The sequence below is a fragment of the Nyctibius grandis genome, chromosome 30 (genome assembly GCF_013368605.1).
Source record: "Nyctibius grandis isolate bNycGra1 chromosome 30, bNycGra1.pri, whole genome shotgun sequence".
NCBI lineage: Eukaryota > Metazoa > Chordata > Aves > Nyctibiiformes > Nyctibiidae > Nyctibius > Nyctibius grandis.
The window spans coordinates 5,972,205-5,994,352 of NC_090687.1; the positions used below are offsets into that span (position 1 = coordinate 5,972,205).

The 22,148-nt window shown below is 51.3% G+C and overlaps 1 protein-coding gene across 7 annotated transcripts in view; it reads left to right on the top strand.

The window, feature by feature from the left end:
• Window positions 1–22,148, top strand: part of PAX5 (paired box 5) — a 111,419-nt gene that overhangs the window by 69,552 nt on the left and 19,719 nt on the right. For 4 of the 7 annotated variants that reach the window (XM_068420146.1, XM_068420148.1, XM_068420152.1 and 1 more), the window contains one exon: window positions 16,003–16,104. The exons of the other annotated variants lie outside the window; for them this stretch is intronic. In XM_068420146.1, the coding sequence (XP_068276247.1) occupies window positions 16,003–16,104 (102 nt within the window). The remainder of the gene's footprint in view (window positions 1–16,002; window positions 16,105–22,148) is intronic. 7 annotated transcript variants of the gene reach the window in all.

The window sequence follows — 22,148 nt, forward strand, 5'->3', positions numbered from 1 at the left end:
TTGTTGTGAATTTAGGTCTATACCCAGGTCTTGCTGACCACAATGAAAGAACCTGGTTTCATGGGCAAATACTATTTGTGCCTTAAATGCAGTTGCTGCTTTACATTTTAAGAATGACGTAGCAGTAGGCTGTTCACTGATTTCTCACCGTTTAGGATCTCAGTGGCTGGTCATCCCTATAGCAAGATCTCTGGGTAGAAACGAGAAATCACCTGCAGAAGGTGACTTATTCCATGAATCTTTGGGTAGAAAGATAGGGATCCTCATCAGAGGGTGCCCATTTCTTTCCAATGACCATCGAGGGAACGAGGCACACTTAGCTTAAGCTAGACCTGTATGGGTGGGTTGGACCTGCCCCCTGGAGAGGAAGGAGGGTTGCTTGAAGGTCCTGGAGGGAACCATTATTCAGCTGACGTTTGCTGAGATATTGGTAAATGCCAGTTTTACACTTGTGTTTTCTCTAGCTGAATTAAAGGATTTCAATTATTTTTATTTCAAATTAAAAAATATGTGCAGTTTTTTAATGACAAGTAGTTTCAAAGTGAACAATTTATACTTGCTGCTCCAACTCTCTGAAATAAGAGTGATGTAATGTTTTCACAATCCCTTCTTCCTTTTTTTCCTCCCCCCCCGCCCAAATCAAGATAGTTTTGAAGAAAGTAAAGTTTTGATTTCGTTGAAATTGCTTTTTCTTCTGGAAAAATGCTTTGTTAAATATCTGTTGGCTAATTGTAATAGCAATAATGAAAATACTTCTTCTGAGGCCGTTATGCTTTGGTCACGTACTCTGTCTCTACGTGGAAATGTTGATCAGTGTTTAAACATTATCACCAAATTAAGCTTTAATTTCCGTGGGACTGTTTTGCAGTGCAAATCGGTGTTGGTGGATGGCTGGTTTCTAGGGCAGCACAGTGCTAGATTTACAGCTGAGTCTCTACGTTTCATAGATAAAAGTGCAGATGCATTTTCCAATAATCTATTCGTCACTCCCAATAGGGCCTGTCGTGTTAAAGACTTGAAAAAAAAGGCCACATAAACTCCCGCGGAAAGGCAGCCAATCTGAAAAACAAAAGTGTCGTTTTTAATGACAGGACAGCGTCTAACTGAATTTTTCCATTTTTATGGATTCTTATCTCGCCGTTCAAAAAGAACAAGCACATTTGAGAAAGCAAACGAGGCCACTTGTACCCCACTAAGACCCAGGCTATTAACTGCCTCTTTTGATGATGTACAGCCTGACTCTGCTGGGAGTTTGGCTGTGGATTTAAACGTTGAATTTAACTATGGTAAACATGTTTTGGTGCGAAGCATGTGTAATAGCAATTTGCATTTACATAGCATCTTTTACTTAAGGATTTTGCAATCTCTAATTAATTAAATCTGTTTCCTCCCGCCCCCAGTACCTCCGTGGTATGGATAATAAATACAATTTTAAATCAAGCAGCCATGGCAAGAGGATTAAGACAAAAGGGATGTGGTGCCCCCGCGCTGGTCCTGATTGCGGTGGGGCTGGGGGTTGTTCTGCCAACGCGCCGAGCAGCCTCGTCTCCTGCTCAACCCCATCTGAAACGCTTTGAAAAAAACTGGGCATCAAGCCGACTCCGTGCAGGTGGGTGGAAAATCACAGAGTCACAGAATCAATCAGGTTGGAGGAGACCTCCGGGATCATAGAGTCCAAACATTAATGTCCTGCTGCTCCACCCGCAGTGTCTCCTGCCGGTGTTTGGGTCCTGGGGACCAGTCCAGTCCATAGGCGGCATTTTTCACTGCCAGAGAAATGCTGTAAATCATAGAATCATATAATGGTTTGGGTTGGAAGGGACCTTAAAGATCATCTAGTTCCAACCCCCCTGCCACAGGCAGGGACACCTTGCCTCTAGACCAGGCTGCTCAAAGCCGCATCCAACCTGGCCTTAAACACTGCCTTAAACACTTAAAATCTGTTGTAGATCTCCAAATTGGAAATAAAAAAAAAAATAGAAAGGAAAACCAGTTAGCATAAATGCTTCCTAAATTGCCTTTTTTTTGGCCTGCAACAATAGCAAAACATCTGAGAGTGTCTGTGCAAGCCACCAAAATGGTATTTTCAGGTGGGTAGAGGGATGTGTTGACACCTGTGCCTATGTACAGCACAAGAATGAAGTCTCATGGCAGTCTGAGTCAGGCTACAGATATCGTGTCTAGGACGAGGTAATTGTTTGGATGACAGTGGTTGAAGACACCTCCAAACTTGCGACGTGACCGATGATAGGTGGCCTTAGTTGGCCAGATATGAGTTGCTTCTCATCTGATACCTGACCAGTTGGGAGGTTCTGTGTATTCAGGCAACTAGCGCTAGGACAAGAGGACACAGCCTCAAGCTTGGCCAGGGGAGGTTCAGGTTGGACACTAGGAAGAATTTCTTCTCAGCAAGGGTCATTAGCCATTGGAAGGGGCTGCCCAGGGAGGTGGTGGAGTCATCATCTCTGGAGGGGTTTAAGAAAAGCCTGGACATGGCACTTAGTGCCCTGGTCTAGTTGACGTGGTGGTGTCAGGGCAATGGTTGGACTCGATGATCCCAGAGGGCTCTTCCAACCTGATTGATTCTGTGATTCTTCCTGTAGTTCTGGCTCTGGAAAACACTGTGCTATCGATGAATAGAGATTTTATAAACCCACTTGGGCTTTTGGGTTTTTTTTGTAATGGAACATTGTTTCTTTATGACTTTGTATTACAACAGGCCAAAAATGTGTGAATTTCAGGTTTTGATGTAATTTCTCGTAAAAGTGTTGAGCTGTAGTGAAAAAAAAAAAAAGAAAATGCAAAAAAAAGCAAAATGCAGTGGAAAAAAGAAAATGCCACTGGCATTTCTTCAAAATACAAGTTGCCTGGTTTTGAGCTGCTTGATGACGCTGGCGCCTCTACCAGCAGTGAGGAATATCGCTTGTGGAAATCCCATGAGAATCAGCAGGGACAGGGACTGCCTGTGCTGCCACGGACTTGACGCCTGACTTGGGATTTTCACATAGATGTGGCTGAAAAGTGAATTCAGTGAGGGCATGAAAGGAATATCAGAGTCCCGCTGGAGTTTTCCTCCTTTTCATCATACATTCTGTGCAACGATCTAAATCCCTTGAGCTCAGCCCTGGGATGACAGTGTACGTTTTTTGAGCGCTAACCCCTAAAAAAATGCTTGTGCATCAGCAATATCCCTCTAAGGGGGGGATGTACGTGGGTTATCCCCTCCCCAGCAGGTTTCGTTTCTGGCAGTGGCGTGTCCAGAGCTGGTGGCCTCCCCAAGGCTGGGCATCCTCCGTGGGAAGGCAGCCCCCGCGGTGGGGAAGGCACTGTCATTGCTGTGGATGTCCCGCGGAGAGCAGGGAAGCTCTGCCCCCCTCATCAAAAGTGCTGTCCTGAAGGGTCTCTTTTCTCTGACCTTTGTAATTACTCCTGTCCAATCTTCCTTCGTGTTTTCTTTTAATTATTTTTCCCTTTCTTCTCTCCCTCTCTATTTTTCCCCCCCTAAAACTCCACCGCTCCTCTCCAGTGTATTAAGGATGTGAGTGAAATTGATGGCTGGAATGTCTCAAGTCTTTATGATGATGAATGACTTTCACTGCCAAAGCTTTTATTGTCTGTGATTTGGGAAGAAGGGGAGCTGATTTATCGTGGCCGACTGTCACACCATTTAATACAGTTATAAATCCTGACACCACAATGGGCACTGTGGGCAGGGGACCTTCTCTGGCCACTCTCCCCACTCGCCGTCCTCAGCTGAGCTCTTCGGAGCTACTCTGGTCACGCTGGAACGTGGCAGAAGGGGAATCTCCCACTGTGGCTTGGGAGCAAAATCCCGTCAGCTGCTTAGCGTGCAAGAGCCCTCAAAAAGATGCGTTGGTTAATGTCTGAATATCCTGATTGCATTCTTTTACCACATTTTAGTGACGCTGGTGTAATGAGGAGGGCACCTGTAGTCTTGACAATTAAAAATACTTGGATGGAAAAATACTGAAACCCAAGTATGTCAACATTTCCATAAAACATTTCACTTTTCCCATCACAGAATCCAGGTAAAATGCCTGATTGCAGCTTTTCATCTTATTGCGGGATAAAAATAGCGTTATTGAAATATCAGAAAAAAAAATCACACTTGGGTTGTCGACCTGGACTTTGTTGAGCCCTAATTAAGATGTTAAGATCTCGGGTGTAAATATTTTTCCTGTGAGGAGCAGAAAACTGCTGATGACATTGGCAATGATCCTTAGATTGGAAACGTCTCCATCTCAGATTAATTCCAGATGCAGATCATAAATATTGATTCTTGTGAGATGGAAGGTTTCAGCATGGGTTTAACGTCTCTGTGATACAGACTGGTGGAAGCTGTTGGTTTTTTTTCTCTCTGTGCTTACCTAGCAAGTTGAATAACCGATGGCCAATATACCCCCCTCCTCCCGATTTGCACCGAGGCAGGTCTGCACGGCTCCTGGGCTTCTCCCGCTGCTCTCACTGCTCCCAAAAGCCCTCTGGATGTCACTGCCGTCCTTTGCAAGGCGGATGGAAACCCACGTCCTCCTCTTTTGCTGGCCTTGGTCCTTCCAGGCTGCTGCCAGACCACCCAGCTGGGGAGCATGAAGCCCCTTCCCCACCAGCACTTTGCTAGCCCGGCAGGTCACGGCAGGGACCTGGGGCTTGGTGGCCCCCCAGCATGGGCTTGCTCGGCTTCTGGGACCCTTCCCAGGCCCCACGTGCAGCCCTCAGACCTCGAGGCAGCATCCGCTGAGCTGCTGGGCTGGGAGGAGGAGGTGGGCTGCCCTGCCCACTGCTGGGTCCGAATTTCCTATGGGAAGCGGGGTGTTTTGGCCAGGTCTCTGGCGTAAAGCTTGCAGGTCTTGTCCCTGGTGAAGGATGCTCTCCCTTGTGAGCAGCTCCTCAGGGCAGCTCCTGGCCTGAGCAAGGGCTTTGGACCTGGGGGGTGAAGTGGAGAGCAGGGGGTGCGTGGGACCACCCTCCCTCCTCAGGGCTGGCTTTGAGATGCGTGTCCCTTTTGTCAGCTGCTGAATACTGGCTAAACAGGCTGAAAACGTGCTGGGTTTTCATTTCCTGGAGAGGGAGGAGTTGGAGGGCAGCCACCTCTCCGCATACACACACATCAGTTTTCAGGAGCATCCGTGGCTCCACAGTAAAACGCTGCCAATGCTCCTGTTTTCATCCTGTAGCTCCTCGTGGTTTTTTTTTTTCTTGTAGCTCCAGTGTCTGGAGTCCTGTTACAGCGAGAGGAGTTTGTGATTCTACACAAACGGTTATTAGCTTTCTAGTCCTCTTGGTTGCAAAGAGAGGCTACGAAATAGGGTGTGTGCAAAAAATTCAAACACTGGAAAAGAAACAAAAGGGAAAAAAAATGTCTTATTTAAGCACCTTGTGATAACTCAGTCGCTGCCGTGGCTTTTGTGCTGCCTTGAACAGCCAGCTCTGCGCTGGCAGGACCCCTCGGACCGCGAACTTCTCGAGCTGCCGACCCTCTTGTCCATCTTGCAGCTTTCCAGCGGCACGGTGATTGCTGCGGAGACAGTCCCGCAGAGCCTGCTGTGCCGCTCTTATTAGAGGTATTGCTGTGCTGCAGAAAGGAAACAACAATAAAGGGAATGTGTTGCTTCTGCACGCGTTAAGAGCACTGATCAAACCACATGAGATCCCATTTCAGACATAATGTGCATTGGAGGGCAAAATTAGATTGAGAAGTAAATGGAGCCTAAAATTTCCATAGCTTTATTCGTCAGAAAGCTGTTTCATTGCGTGGTTTAATTCTCCTAGTTCTTTCATTCATCGCGTGTAGCGTGCTGGCTGGAGTGCGTTTTAGAAATAATGGGATGAAAAAAAAACCCCATCTTTAATTTGGCGGCGGTTGTGAGGTGTGTAAGGGCCCTTCAGACCTGAGATGCGAGGGGATGTGAAATGCAGAAGCACGTTACACAGCAGCACAAAAACAGCCAGGCTGGCACTTTCTGCGTTTCAGCAGGAAGAGGTGTTTTGTTTTGGGATTTTTTTTTTATTCTGGCTTTTGGTTTTGGTTTCTTTTGCATTTATTTAAGTTCTGAACTATGTGAAGTGGTGGGGGGGGTGGAACCAGGTGATCTTCAAGGCCCCTTCCAACCCAAACCGGTCTGTGATTCTACGATTCTACGAAGTCGGTTTTATTATTTCTATTTTAAAGTAAAGTTTCATTTCCTTTCTGCTTGTAAAATACACTACACTTGTCTGAAAAATAATATTTTCTAGCCTAATATCTGCCGATGTGGTAAGCCCATTATTTTTATGTGAGATTTCTTTTCTCTCCCCTTTTAACACGTCTGTTTGACAGGAGGAGGCTAACTGGTCTCTCTGATAAGTAGACACATGGGGTTTTTTGCCTTTGAAGGCAGCACTGGATGTCATTTCCAAACTCACGCAGATTGCCGAGCAGAGCACTTGATGTGCAGCGAATCCCTTTTGGAACAGTGAGAACGTGGGTGGGTGTAATTGGCACCAGTGGCCCGACTGGAGCTGGAGGAGAAGCCTGTGCACGTCTCTGTCCCGCATGCACCTTTGTGCATCCGTGCTTCCAGGCTGCACGTCCCCGGTCAGTTTTGCTCCCAGAGCCCGTGGAAGCTCGCTTGGCTTCCCTCACGCTGCTTCATCAGTTCCCACATGCTAATTGTCTGCAGCGTTGCCTCTTCCCATCTTGCATTATGAGCCGTGGAAATGCAGATGGGGAGACGTGCCCATTTCAGGCTGTTTTCAGCAAAGTCCCTGTCCCCTCAGAATCACAGAATCAATCAGGTTGGAAGAGCCCTCTGGGATCATCGAGTCCAACCATGGCCCTGACACCACCGTGGCAACTAGATCAGGGCACTAAGTGCCATGTCCAGTCTTTTCTTAAACACCTCCAGAGATGGTGGCTCCACCACCTCCCTGGGCAGCCCCTTCCAATGTCTAATAACCCTTTCTGAAAAGAAATTCTTCCTAATGTCCAACCTGAACCTCCCCTGGCCAAGCTTGAGTCTGTGTCCTCTTGTCCTATCGCTGGTTGCCTGGGAGAAGAGGCCGACTCCCACTGCGCTACAACCTCCCTTCAGGTAGTTGTAGACTGCACTAAGGTCACCTCTGAGCCTCCTCTTCTCCAGGCTAAACACCCCCAGCTCCCTCAGCCGTTCCTCGGAGGTCTGACCCTCCTCACTGTCCCCTGGGACAGAGGGACACCAGTTCTCACTTTTACACTTTATCTCCATATCAAGTGAAGGTGTGACCAGACCCAAAACTTGCTTGAATATCTCCATCAACTTCAGTGATACGTACGCGGTTGGTCTCATCTTTGAGATCTCATTTTGCCCACCAGCAGACCCCATCCTGTCACCTTCCCCTGCTCCTGAAACCCGGGGTCCGGGGAGGTGCTTCTCCTCCACACCGAGCCCTGGGCTCAGCTGAGCTCAGGCTGTCATGTCCTTGTTCCCCGTAGCCCTTTTTGGAGTCCCCAACTTGGGCTGAGCACAGGCAGGGTCCAGCCTCCCTTGGCTGTGGCAGACCCTGGTGTATGCCGAGCTGTACTCAAAACTAAGATGGGGGCGAATGGGTTTTCCTGCCCTGTGAAAATATTCAAGATTTTTGATTTTTTTTTCAGGTCTGTTTCCTATTAAAAAAAAAAACAGATCTGAGGAAAGTTTAACAACTGAAAGAGGTAAAAAAGGTGAAAACAGCCCAGAATGGTGTGCGCCTCTTTTTATTTGGACCACTTTTTGTATCTGTCCTCAGTACCTTACATTTTACATAGCAAAGTCATTCCAAACTTGCAAGTGAGATTTTTAATTTTTTTTTTTAAAGGAAAATCAAACATTTTAGTATCTTCAAAGCTTTTCCCAGAAGGTTTTGGTGTTAAAATGCCCAAATGAGCAGCCTCTCTGCTTGTATAAACTCCACATTTCCACAGTTCAAGCTTTTTGGGGCATTTATGTCTCTTTATGGAAAGTTTTAATTAAAAAAAGGACTTGGCTGGCTCTGGTGTAAAGGCGACCCGATGAGCACGGTCTGCCGTGTTCTCCTCGCCGTGTGCCAGAGGATGCCCCAGCGCCTGCCCGGCGTGCCCTGGCCCTTTGCTTTCCTCTTTTTTTTCCTCCCCCTAATTTTATTTTATGAGCCGACGTTGCCCGTGTGGGACTTGCAGGCTGTGCCAGGCAGACCGTAACCTTCCCCGGAGGACCCTCTCCTGCGGGGTCTGCTGCGGCTGCAGCGCCATGTCCCCGTGCCCTGCTGCTCCTCTGCTCTTCTCCAGGCAGGCGCTGGAGGGGAAGGACCCCGCAGAAGGGATTTAATGGATGTGTTGATAAAACGCCTCCAGTGTGTCCTCCCGCAAGGTCTCATCCTTCCTGTGCTCACCTCCGTTCCCCTCAGTGCCCTCGTGACAGATGAAGCGCCAGCAGTGGAGAGTTGTCCTCTCTGGGGTCGGTGGTGGTGCGTACCCGGAGTGCAGTGGGACCCTCTCCAGCTGTCTGCCCCACATGTCCCTGCGCTTCCCCATGTCCCTCTGCACACATAGCTGGGCACCTGAGGCCCGACCACACCGTGCCTTGTGCTCCTGGACCACCCGCATGCCTGCTAGCCCTGCGCTCAGCTGGACAACCTTGCAAGGCATGAAGGTTTCACTTACCAGGAGCTAGGGAGAGGTTTAATTATGCTGATGCTTTTAGTACCTAGGCTAATTGTTGGCCACACAAGAATTAAGGTAGGCATGGGTTCTTGCAGAGACGTTTTCACAGAATCACAGAATCACAGAATCAATGAGGTTGGAAGAGCCCTCTGGGATCATCGAGTCCAACCATTGCCCTGACACCACCATGTCAACAAGACCATGGCACTAAGTGCCATGTCCAGTCTTTTCTTAAACACCTGGGGTATCTTTTCCTAGTCTCCACACAGATGTCCCCTCCAATACTTCATGTGTGCGTGTTAAATGAGGGGTCAAACTGGGGAATTCTAGCTTTGCATGTGTTACGGGAGGGGAAGGAGACCCAGGCAGGCTTGGAAGATCAAGGTGGATGACAGGGTGCAGCTCAGCTCAAGCCTTCTCATACTAGCAACCTTAAAAAGTACATGAAAAGCTGGACTGTTGGGTTGTTCGTAGGGTGCAAGAGCTCCATGGCTGCAAGGAGGAAGGGATGGGAGTTTTATGGAGCAGCAGCCAAAAGAGATTGTCCAGAAGAGACAATCTTCTGGGCAGCTCCAGGACTCTTGCTTAGAAATTGCAGAGAAAACAGACTGGGGTATCTGTCTGTACTTACCCACCACATTTTGGCTTTACGAGAAGGCACTGTTCTTCCTTCCTTTTTCTTTTCCCTGCCCTGCCTCTTTTTTAAAAGCGTCGTCGTGTCAACGGGAAGAGCAGGAAAGACACCTGCTACGAAGGGCAGCTCTGGACTCCTTGAGACATCTGCTGCTGCCTTGCAGGTGGGGAGAAAAATACACCCACGTCTGCACCCCTCGCCTCAGCGCAGTGCGCTTAATCTGGATTTTATGGCTCTGATAGCAGGTTACGGTGCCGCTGTCACAAGCCCTTGCAGCCCCAGTCACGGCGGACACCGCGCATTTCAATACCTCCCCCACTAATCTTTTCCCCCACTGCTCCCATTCCCTGGCTGCTAATTTCACGCAGGCACTTAAACATGATGGATAATTGTGTTCTGCTTATCAATGTTTAATTTAAGGGCTGTTCCATCTGACCTGGATGCCCTCTGCGAGAGCTATGCCTCATTATTGATTTCATGGTCACACCTGTGACATTACCTGCTTTGTAGGAAGTAGACTTTGACATTCCTGTGAGGCTTTGGCAGCCAGAGCTAATTGTCAGAAGAATAATCGAGTCAGCAAAATCATTACAGGTGATCTGTGTGTTACCACTGTTTTATCTGCCTCTAATTAGGTGCAGGAGAGGTAACTCATCGCAGCGAGCGTGCCGCACCGGGTTTGATGCCCACGAAGAGAGCTAGATGAGCACGGGAGGGAAGTTGTGCATTTAACATTTCGGTGTGCCGGGGTCCTGCGCCGGCGGCGAATCCTTTACTGGCGTAACGGGGCAAGATGCGATCCCGCGGGCAGCGGTGGGATGCAGAGTCCGAGCCGTGCTCAGGCTGGACCCGAGGTGGTCCCGGTGGAGATGCTGCCGCTGTGGCAAGCACGGAGCAGTTTCGTGTGTGATAAAACCATATTATTTTTTAAAGACAAGTTCGTCTCTGGTTTGGGGTGCCCCAGCGGTGTGGGGAGCAGGGGCTGAGTGATGGACTTGTCGGGTCCTTTTCCTGCTGACGGGGTTGTGTGTTTGGCCAAAGCGTTTTCTTTAGGACAATGGTTGAAACGACAGGGTGAGCGTTATCAAAATCTTCACGGGGCAAAGGAAGAGCTGTGCTTGGTGGGAGCGTGGTTTTTCAGAATAAAGGTCAGTTCTGGCAACAGGTTTGACTGAAATAGGCTGGAAATTCGGGATTGCTTCCAGAGATGAGGTGGCTCCCAGAATACCACCTCCGCCAATCTCTTGGTTTTGTTTTCTCCCCCATTAAGCAGCTGCATCGCTGGTTGTAAGGCATCGCTCCCTCACTTCTGGGGTAGCTGTTGCCTGCCGCGGCAGGGGGGCTGCCAGAGCCCACCCATAGAGAGAGCGATGGTGCTGGCTCCTGGGGGCATTGGGGTGGTCCTGGCAGGGGGGGTCCTGGCAGCAGAGCAGCACCAGTGCAGGTCCCTTCCTCTGCTACGGACGTTTGCGGGCACTTGAGGAAGGTGATGCCCTGTGCCAGGGCCAGGAACCAACCTCAGGGCAGGCGCCGACCTTCTCCCATCCTGCTGCGGGTTCTCAGAGACTGCGCGAGGTCATTGGGGAGGGAGCAAAGCCGAAAGCGGAGTCATAGGATCATAGAGTCATAGAATCATGGAATGGTTTGGGTTGGAAGGGACCTTAGAGATCATCCAGTTCCAACCCCCTGCCACGGGCAGGGACACCTTCCACCAGACCAGGTTGCTCCCAGCCCCATCCAACCTGGCCTTGAACACTGCCAGGGAGGGGGCAGCCACAGCTTCTCTGAGCAACCTGGGCCAGGGTCTCACCACCCTCACAGCAAAGAATTTCTTCCTCAGATCTCATCTCAATCTCCCCTCTTTCAGTTTTAAACCGTTCCCCCTCATCCTGTCACTCCATGCCCTTGTCAAAAGCCCCTCTCCCGCTTCCCTGTAGCCCCTTCAGGTACTGGAAGGTGCTAGAAGGTCTCCCCAGAGCCTTCTCTTCTCCAGGCTGAACAGCCCCAGCTCTCTCAGCCTGTCTCCAGAGCAGAGAGGCTCCAGCCCTCTGAACACCTTACCGTCCATCCAGCTTGGCTGCCTTTTGGAACGGGTTTGCCCATTCTGCTCTGCTCTGCCGAGGTCGTTACACAACATCCCCTGCTACGGCCAGCATCGGGATTCCTCGTATGCAGAGGTGCAGACCTGCAGACCGAGTGGGACGGTGCTGGAAGCACCTGCCCAGCTCCTCGCACGGTCCCATGGGCAGGTGACAGTGTGCTGGTGTGGCAGCATCTCTTCATCTCCACCGCGCTTCGCATAACCCTGCCTTTTTAAAGAAGTTGTTTTCTGGAAAGACGCAGCGTCAGGTGAGGCAGCATCCTCTGAGCGAGTGCAGAGGAGGGCGACCAAGCTGGTGAAGGGTCTGGAGGGTCTGACCTCTGAGGAACGGCTGAGGGAGCTGGGGGTGTTTAGCCTGGAGAAGAGGAGGCTCAGAGGTGACCTTAGTGCAGTCTAGAACTACCTGAAGGGAGGTTGTAGCGCAGTGGGAGTCGGCCTCTTCTCCGGGGCAACCAGCGATAGGACAAGAGGACACGGCCTCAAGCTGCGCCAGGGGAGGTTCAGGTTGGACATTAGGAAGCATTTCTTCTCAGCAAGGGTCATTAGCCATTGGAAGAGGCTGCCCAGGGAGGTGGTAGAGTCACCATCTCTGGATGTGTTCAAGAAAAGCCTGGACATGGCACTTAGTGCCATGGTCTAGTTGCCATGGTGGTGTCAGGGCAATGGTTGGACTCGATGATCCCAGAGGGCTCTTCCCACCTGATTGATTCCATGATTCTGTGTGGAGCTGGGGGGTCTCTTCTCTGTGCAGGTAGGCAGGTCTGGGAGGGGGGGCCCTGCTTTGGGCAGGGGCAGAGAGGGTGCAGGTGGACCCAAGGAGAGCTGGTGTGCCGCCTCATCGTTGACCACACTCCTGAGCTGATGGCAACCTCGTGTCTGCTGTAAGCACGGCGCGGCGGGTGCAGCCTCGGTTTTCCTCGGTGCAGCCCATGGAGCATCTCAGAGAGGAAAATCACCGGCCCTGCTGTGGTGGAGGGTGGTCCTGAGGCGGCGGCAAAGGGGCTCTGAAAGCCCCCTCCCCACCACCTGAACCCCCTGCATTTTCTAATGTGTCCTTTGCAGTAATTAATTACCTCTCCGGTGGGTTCATTTCTTTCATACTGTTACTGGCAATCAGATAGATAAAGGGGGGAAAAAAGGCGTGTTGGTGCCCTGTGGTATTGAAAGTGAAGGGTTTTCACACTGTCAGGGTAATGAATTCTGCAAGGGTTTGAAGCACCTGAGCTTGGGGAAGTCCTCGTGTCATGTGTCTGGGAGTGACAACCCCCAGTGGTTAATTACTGCCATGGATGAGAGCTGAGCTGATAAAAAAAATGAGATAATTTCATTAGTAGTTAAATTTGAAGTTAATTGGATTCAAGTTTGCACACAGTAGTATACAAAGACACACTTGGAAGTGCTCTTTGCCGCCTTTTGATTTTTTTTTTTTTAAAAGGAAGGTGAGCTGAAGAATGCTTCTAAACTTCTCCCTCGTTTTTTTTTTCACCACAGGAGCATCCTTTGCTGCCACACAGAATCAACCAGGCTCGAAGAGCCCTCTGGGCTCATCGAGTCCAACCACTGCCCTGACACCACCATGTCAACTAGACATGGGGGGTTACCTGGGGGGCTGCTTGGCCAGTCTGTCCTTGTTGTAGCACACCTGGGTGGGAAAAGTGCTTGAAACATCACGTTGCTCATCAGTCTGCAGCACCCCTGATCCACCAGGCTCAGAGCAGCTCACCAAAGAAGTGATGAACTTTTTTCTCCATTGGAGAGATGGAAAGGCTGAGAGTTGGAGAGGGAAAGCGGCCTCTTCTCCCACGCAAAGAGGACATAGCCTCAAGCTTCGCCAGGGGAGGTTCAGGTTGGACATGAGGAAGCATTTCTTCTCAGCAAGGGTCATTAGCCATTGGAAGGGGCTGCCCAGGGAGGTGGTGGAGTCACCATCTCTGGAGGGGTTTAAGAAAAGACTGGACATGGCACTTAGTGCCCTGGTCTAGTTGCCATGGTGGTGTCAGGGCAATGGTTGGACTCGATGATCCCAGAGGGCTCTTCCAACCTCATTGATTCTGTGATTTTGTTCCGCGGTGACACCACACTGGTGAGGAAGGGAAGAGCAGTGGTGGCCCTTCTTGGGCCAATGAAGGACTTGTGGATGGTGGTATCAGCGTGGGGGTGAGGCTGTGAGATGCTCTTCTGCTTTAGGGACAGCCCTTGGTCAAGGGCCGCCAGTGCTGGGGGTGAAGTTTGCTTCTGCCACCAGATTGAAGTAGATCGCAGATACTTCTGCCTTCCCCAGGCTCTGGAGATGACATAATCAGACTTTAATTTTGTGCGGGAGAGAAGGAAGCAGGGCAGTGACGAGGGGAGAACATTTTAATCTACAAGAGCCATTTTCTGCCTGCGTTGAATAATTAGAATTCATGATGTCCTTCCGTGAGGGATCTGGCTTCCCCCTAGAACCGGAGAGCAAATTAATCAATTGTTTTGAACCTTAATTTCTTTCAGGATGTGGATGCACCATAAATATTCTGTAGGAAGGGCCTGAGAGGAACGGCGTGCATCCCGATTTGTGGATGCAGAGCGCCAAGGAAAGTGGGGCATGTGCTGAGAGATCATCGCAGCGATGCCCGGGTGCTGCCGGAGCGTTTCGGCACGGACCCCTTGGTCTGGCGGGGGCGGTGGGGGAAGCGGGCTGCCTAGCCGTGACCCGGGGGTGGTGAGCAGCAATTTGCAATAACCTGCGTTCCTGTCTCTTGTCTCATCAGATGAGGTCTCATTTCTTCGACAGTAACAAAAAAAAAAAGAAATATTTTAAAAACTTATTTTTAGATCAGTTCGAAATGAAATCACGGCTCAAAATCTCTGCCAACCAAAAAAAGTTTAAAAGTGGTTTTGCCTTGTGGGAAAACATTTAGTTTCAACCTCTCTGCTAGAGAGCAGCTCCATGGAGAAGGACCTTGGAGTCTTGGTGGACAACAAGTTATCCAGGGGACAGCAATGTGCCCTTGTGGCCAAGAAGGCCAGTGGGGTCCTGGGGTGCATTAAGAAGAGTGTGTCCAGCAGATCGAGGGAGGTCCTCCTCCCCCTCTACTCTACCCTGGTGACACCTCCCCTGGAGTATTGTGTTCAGTTCTGGGCTCCCCAGTTCAAGAGAGACAGAGATCTACTGGAGAGAGTCCAACGGAGGGCTACGAGGATGATGAAGGGACTGGAACACCTGCCTTAGGAGGAAAGGTTGAGAGACCTGGGGCTTTTGAGTGTGGAGAAGAGAAGACTGAGAGGGGATCTGATTAATGTGTATAAATAGATGAGGGCTGGGTGTCAAGAGGAAAGGGGCAACCTCTTGTCACTTGTGCCCTGCGATAGGACAAGGGGCAATGGATGCAAGCTAGAGCACAGGAAGGTCAACCTCAATATGAGGAAGAACTTCTTTAGTGTAAGGGTGACAGAGCACTGGAACAGGCTCCCCAGAGAGGTTGTGGAGTCTCCTCTGGAGACTTCCAAGCCCCATCTGGCTGCGTTCCTGTGTAACCTGCCCTGGATTGGTCCTGCTCTGGCAGGGGGTTGGACTCGATGATGTCCAGAGATCCCTTCCAAGCCCTGACATTCTGTGATTCCATGATTCTCCAAGCTCTAGAGGCTTGAAAAAGCCATGGTCATAAAACCAAATGCCTGTGGAAAATGGTATGAACACAAGGATCTGTGCATTTCTTCTGGTCGGTGGCACTGAAACTGACAAAGTCTCGTAACGTTTCTTGTTGATCTGACGTGCCACGTTTTGATGAAGGAACCTGCACTTACAGTGACTTTGGCCCAGCTAACGAGCTGTTTTGGGCCAACAGCATCTCAGACTTGGCTGGAGCCTGAGCGGTCCCAGCTGTGCAGGGGTTAGGGCAGTGGGGACGCATCCCTGGGGCCAGGGCCCGAAGGGTCCCCTCGCTCCATCCAGCCCCCGTGGTAGAGGCAGGTGGGTGACACCCCACTGCCTGCCTTCTGAGGGGTTATTTCCATGGAAGACCTGTGGGTATTTGAGTAAAAAGACTTGTTTCTGTGGTCTAAGTAAAGGCTGCTACACCAGGCTGTGTCTGCGAGTCTGACCCTTCTCCTGGCACTGCAACAAACTGTATTTTAAACTGTCTTCACGTCTCAGTGTCTGGTGTTTGTTCTTTTTTTGTTTTTGTTTTTTTTTAAACTGGCTTTAATAAGAGATAAAAACAATGTGCTGCTCGGTGTTTAGATCTCTGCAAACTGTCAGCCCGTGATTTTCTGGAGAGTTTTCTGTGAAAGTGTCACTAAGATCAGTGTTATTTCACATTTCACCATTTCCAACTTCACGAATCTGAGCTTTGGAGCAACTTGGGAATAGGGGAGAGCAGCTGGAGTTCAGACGGGCACGCTCCTCTCCCTGCAGAGCTCTGCTCCTCCTCGTCTCGTCTCTCACTTCGCCGGAGCTTTGTGGCAGCTTGTAGAGAAAGCAAAAGCTGTGCCTCCCCTCCCTGCCCGGCTGGAAATCCCACGCTGGCCCATGACAAATGCATGGCTGTGTTCTGGGTGCTCGGGGAGATGTAGAAACCGCGTCCGCTCGTCGCGATGCTCACGTGGTGATTTGTTGGTTTGATTCCTCAGGTCGCGAGCTGGCGAGCACGACCCTCCCAGGATACCCTCCGCACGTCCCCCCCGCCGGACAGGGCAGCTACTCCGCTCCGGCGCTGACAGGGATGGTGCCTGGTGAGTCTTCAAAATTCTGGGGGTGTGGAAAAATAAAAGGAAAGGAAAAAATACAGCATTTCAGGAGGAAAGCGTGCACTCTATGGTGCTCCGCAGCGCTGAAGGGGAAGGGGAGGTATTGGGTGGTCCGAGGTGAAGGAAGACCGGGCTCCCCAGCGCGGGAGGTGGTCTAGCCTCTAGGCTGCCAAGGCAGGTTGTTCTCATTGGGATGCTGGAAGAGCCCCCAGCCTCCCTTCTGTGGGGCCTGGGGGTCGTAGAATCATACAATCATAGAATTGTTAAGGTTGGAAAAGACCTAGAAGATCATCAAGTCCAACCATCGCTCCATCTTGGACCGTGCCCGGCTCTTCCCATTTGATACAGGCTGTGCTCCGAGACACCTGTTTTCTCTGAGGAGACTCTTTGGAGTCAGCAAGGCCAGAGAGTTACTGAGGAAAATGCCCCAAAGTGGAATTTCGTATGTAATCACATGGCTCCAGGAGGTGGTGATTTAGAAAAAAATACTTGTAATAGGAAAGTGGGAGTTGGTGACAGTGATTTGACGTCCAGGCTGTTTCGGGGTTAGTCTTTGTTACCAGCTTTGATTATGTGCTGCAGATTGGGTTCTACCAGATCTCTAAGGAGTTATGAAAAAATCAGCTGTGCCCCGCCGGTCCCCTCCTGTCCCGCCTGGTCGCTGCTGGGCTGGGTCTTCGCCGATGCCCTGAGCCCCTCCTCGCTCCAGGCGCGTCCTCCTGCTGAGGGTGGCACCTGAAGGCCCGGGTGTGTTGGATGCAGCTGGCCAAGGTGGCAACTTAGAGTCTTTTAGAGACCTTGTGGGAATCTACCGCCTTCCTTCAGAGCACCTTTCTCTGAAAATGCACCTGTGAGCCCCAGACCCTTCCCCAGCTGAGGGGAACACTGGCTCTTCCTTCTGTTTTGGAGAGTTTTCAGCTGTTCAGGGTGGGATGGCAAAGCTGCAGGACGTGGGGCTTGGTGGTGCCAAGCCAGAGGAGATGCGGTGAGGGTTCGGTGATGTAGAGTCGTCTGAGCTGATTTTCCCAGGTAATAGATTTTATTTTTAACTACACATAGGCTTGTGTGACCCATTATATTGAATAACTGCCCTGTTCCTCTCGCTGGCTCCTTTAATAACAACCTTCTGCTCCAGCTAGTGTGAAGGTCAGCTGCAATTCCTGTAGGTTCTCCTTCTCATTTAAGTGAGAATTTGCTAACTAGCCTCCAAAACACCTTCTCAATCCTTCCTTCACTCCTGTCCAAGGTTTCAGAGCCTTGCTGGGAAAAGCACCGTGGTCCCCAAGGGGGTGACCCAGCAGCAGGTGACCGACCCGCTCTGGTGCTGTTGGCACATCCCGGCTTGTTCCGAGGTGCCCTGGCAAGGGCGCGTGTTTATCGTACCAGGTCTCGGGGATTTGTTTCACAACCTGCCGTAGTTTTCAGAGCCTCTGCTAGCAGTGTGCTTCCTTGATAAGACTTTTAATTGTTTTAGCCATGAATTTCTGCTCCTAATTAAGTAATTGTGTGAGCTAAGTGCTTAGAGACGTGGGAGAAATGTATACATGATAAGACGCGGGCGGTGCTTTGTCGCACGCTTGTTGCTGCTGCCATCGCTCGTGCTGCCGTGGGTAAACCCGTCCCCTGCCACGGGGGTCTGTGGCACGCCTGCGGGGCCGGGGGACCGTCCGGCTCCCCGGCATTTCCAGGATGTGTGCATTCAGCTCCTTGCTCGGTGCTTATCTCTCCTCCAGCTGCCCCGCTGTTCGTCTGAGCAGGGGACGGTCCTTCTCCTGCCGGCCTCAGGTCCTCCCCTGGCTCCCCCACAGGAGCGTGTCCCCTCTGCACCTCCATGCCCAGCGCCTGGCCTGCGCTCTCAGGTCTCCTTTTCTTCCCTGCAAAAACAGGGACTTGCATGTCAACAGGGAATTTCCTTTTCCATGTGGCTTGTGAACGTCTGCTGTGGCCCAGAGAATAAATTAATCAAATACTTTTCTCTAAAAGGACCAAACAAGCAAATACGTGGCTTCAGTTTAAGTCTAGAGCTTTGTAAACTGAGATCTGGCATCGCTTGAGGCTCCTGTTCCCTCTGCAGGTGGGGGGCCCTGGACGCTGGGTTTTCAGTGCCCGGCTGGATGAAGCCCTGAGCATCCTGGTCCAGCCTCATGGCCGATCCTGCTGTGAGCAGGGCCCAGAGACCGCCTGACATCCCTTCCATCCTGAAATGCCCCATCATCCTATGACTCAATGAAAACGTGCCGCAGAATCAGGAATTCGTACGCTTCTGCCTCATGATGTGAGCAGAGATGGAGTCAATGAGCTGTTCGCAGGAGGAGAACTGGTCCCTCTGTGGAAAGCAGTGATGCCAGCAGTCCACGCAGGTCCACACACAGATGGGGGATGCAAGGGGGAAGGCGGGTGGACCCGGCATAAATCTGCTGGCTGTTGGTGAACAGTCCAGCACCGTGTCGTGGGACGGCACAGGGTCCTGGGAACAGCCCCTGCCTGCCCACTGTCCTCACCTGCCCGCAGCTGGGGCAGGGATGCCCGGAGCAGCTTGCCCAAAGCGGACGCTTCTCTTTAATCCTCGTCGTCCAGTGGCTTATGCCTTGAAGCACGAGAGTTTACATCCCTTGTAAATGTTTATTTTGTCTAGCGTAGCTCCCTGTATGTTCTCGTTACCTATTTAGAGGTTTAATCCACTACTGATTCCTACTAGATTCGTGGCCTCAGTACCACCTCGGGGCACAGGATCCCTCAGGTCAATGAGATGCTGTATGCAGAAATTATCTCCAATGATTTGGTATTATTATTTGTTCACAGTGTGGTTGTGCCCCTAACGTGCTGAGCTTTAGAAACGCGGAGCAGTGTTTTCCCAGCAGCTTTCCCTTTGTCTCCTGGGAAGCTCAGGCAGGGGCAAACGGCATCTTCTCCATCCCACCCAGTACTTGCAGCCTGGTGCCACCCCCCTTTGCTTACTCCTCTACAAAGAGGCAGTCCCGAGGCGGTTTGACTCTTCGGATGGAGCTGGTGCTGTCTTCTGCTTGCACCTTCTGCTCTCTCTGCTCCCTTTACTGCCTCGTGTTCACAGATTTCACTTTACAGAATCACAGAATCAATGAGGTTGGAAGAGCCCTCTGGGATCATCGAGTCCAACCATTGCCCTGACACCACCATGGCAACTAGACCAGGGCACTAAGTGCCATGTCCAGGCTTTTCTTAAACCCCTCCAGAGATGGTGACTCCACCACCTCCCTGGGCAGCCCCTTCCAATGTCTAATGACCCTTGCTGAGAAGAAATGCTTCCTAAGCGCTTCCTTTAGGAGCGCAGCAGCAGCTAGTTGGGAGCGCATTGCTGGGAGATGCAGCATTTGCAGGGATTTTACTCCGTGACCTGTGTGGGTGACCTAGACCCTTTTTTGAGGTGAAGGGTGTGAAAGGGAGCGCAGCTGCTAGAGCGACGGTCTGCTGGCCACGGACAGCACATCGTTACTGTATTTCCATCGCCTTTGGGAGGCTGGACCATCTCTCCAGCACCGCTCCTGCTCCTGATGCACTGCTGGCTGGGGCTGGCGTGGTGACGGGACCACCGCTGCTTGCCTGGGGTCTTTTCTTGGTCCTCTGTTGCTCCACACACCACCAGCCTGTTGGCAGTGCCGGGTCAGGTCTCTCCCCACGAATCACTGCTCGTGTCCATGGGACTGCTCCTGAGATGTGTCCGAAGGTCTGTGTGTGGGGAGCACAGTGGCCGCTGGCAAGGGGACAGAGAGAGGACACAAGGAGCAGTGCCGGAGCTGCAGCCTGCGTGCCTGCTCTGGGGACCACCACCCCAGGCGCTGTGTCCCGTTCGGGTCCCTGCTGGGGCCAGGGCAGGGGGCTCGTGGTGGTTCCCATGGACCCCCTGCCCTGCCACCCCTTCTCCGCTCCCTGGGGCTGTCGTTCACCCTGTCCCTCCTCTCCTGGCGGCCCCGCGCCCCGGGTGACAGGAAAGGGTAGACTGTCCGGCATAGTGATGCTGAAAATATAGTCATTAATGGGACTCTGGAAACCCAGATGTCCTTTCTGGACACCGGTAATTTGTTTTTAATGAAAAACCATGCAGTGACCCTGAACAAATGAATTTCCTTTATATGAAGTCTATGTGCAATTACCCGACTAAAGGCGCCTGAAAACAGTGACATTCAAAACTGGGCTTTGAAAAGAAAAAGCGTAAAAAATAGCGACGTTGTCGTTAGCGATCTTTTATCTCGGGGAAGACGCCGGTGCTGATGTGCAGAGCAGAAGGAGCTGGTGCTGGGGAACAAAACACGTGGGTTTCAAACGTGTTTTTTCCTTGTGACTTTTTTTTTCAGCTCACGTAGCTCAAACCCAGCCGCCACTCGGAGCACCCCAAAAACACCTTCACCCCCTGCAGATGCGCCCATGGCTTCCACCGCCACAGCCAGAAGACCCGCTGCCAAAGGACAGAAGTGTTGTTAAGCGGATTTAGTGTTTTTTTTCCCCAGTCTAGGGCTGCTCGGCAAAGGTGCCCCCCACCACCCTTCCGTAATCAAAACCAGACAAATCCCACAGAAGTTTCATCACGTGTGATGAAGCAAGTGATGTCCCATCACAGATATCTTGGGGCAATACCAGATTGCAAATCAGCTGACAAATGATTCCCTTAATTAATAATGGAGCGGTTAAGTCAATGGTTTGTGTTTATCTGCTGTTGGTGTATGAGGGCGTGCTGGGGTCTTGAAAGCCTGGAGAAAGGTTTTGGTGTTCATCTCTCAGCAGTGTAATTACCACACTTGCACAGAGTATAGATAAAATTTATACCGTTTTCAATATGATGTTGTCAGATATTATTTCATTAAATTGATTTAGAAATGACGCCGGAGAGGGCGAGAAGGTGAAACGTTGGGAAGCCAACAGCCTCTGGATCTGCTGCTCCCAAACGCGTCTCCCTCTTACTGACCCGATCTTCAACTGGGGTCGATTAGTGCTGACACCCCCGACCTCCGGGTCTCTCTGATGCTTTACCCCAGCTGAGGATGCGGTCCCAGGGGCAGCAGAGCCTGGGATGCGACTGCTCTGCGGGCTCCCTCTGCTCCGGCCGTAATTCCTGCCTCCTCCCGCGGAGGTGGGACGCTGTGCATATCTAAACACGAGTGAGCAGGGTGAAGTGTGTATAAACAAAAGGGTCCGTATTTAGGAGTGAGGAGGAGGAGAGAAAACATATTGTATTGCTCCACTCTTTGGAAATTTCTATGCATTTGTAATAACAAAATTACCATAATTTGCTCGTTAACGCAGCTAGATCAGTCAAGCATTGTTCCAAACATGCAGAGGCTGCTTCTCGCTCCGGGTCTGCCAGTGAGTTAAGCGCGGGTGGAAATTAGCATGCAAATAGCCCTAATTCGGCGGCCGAGCTGTCAGATCCGCATTCAGCCGCTTGTTCCCTTTGAAATCCCTGACAGGAGCGGCTCAGGCAATCCCACCCTCAAGTAGATCCAGCCAGAAGAGGTACCAAGGGGGCACCTCCTGAGTGACAGTTTGGCTACCTTCAGTCAAATCAATCAGTCGCGTCAGCCGGCAGCGGCGACGCCGGGGGGCTGCGGGGTTGGGGAGAGGGGGGGCGATGGTTTCCAGCCAGACCTTGATGCTGAAACCATCCCCTCCCCACCCCGGGGTGGTGCCAGGGTTTGGGGCTCTGGCAGCCGAGCGATGCCGCCCCTGGCGCAGGGGAGAGCTCTGTTCAGATACTGATTTTCAAGTTAAGCCGCTGTTTGTGGCAAAAAAGCATCGCCGCTGGGGTTGTTTGGCACTGAGGGGTGGAAGCCAGGGTCTGTGGTCTTTTTCTTCTGGAGCATCATTGTGGAGGATGCTGTGCTGGGCAAAGCAGTGGTCGGCATCGGAGGGATGCTGCTCTAGTACCGTGGTTGGCATTGGAGGGATGAGGGATGCTGCCTGTGGCACCACAGCCGCCTCCTGCCCCTGCAGACAGGGAGTAGGGGGCTGGAGGTGCCCAGCTGATGGCACAGGGCTGCAGGACCCTTCCCACTCCT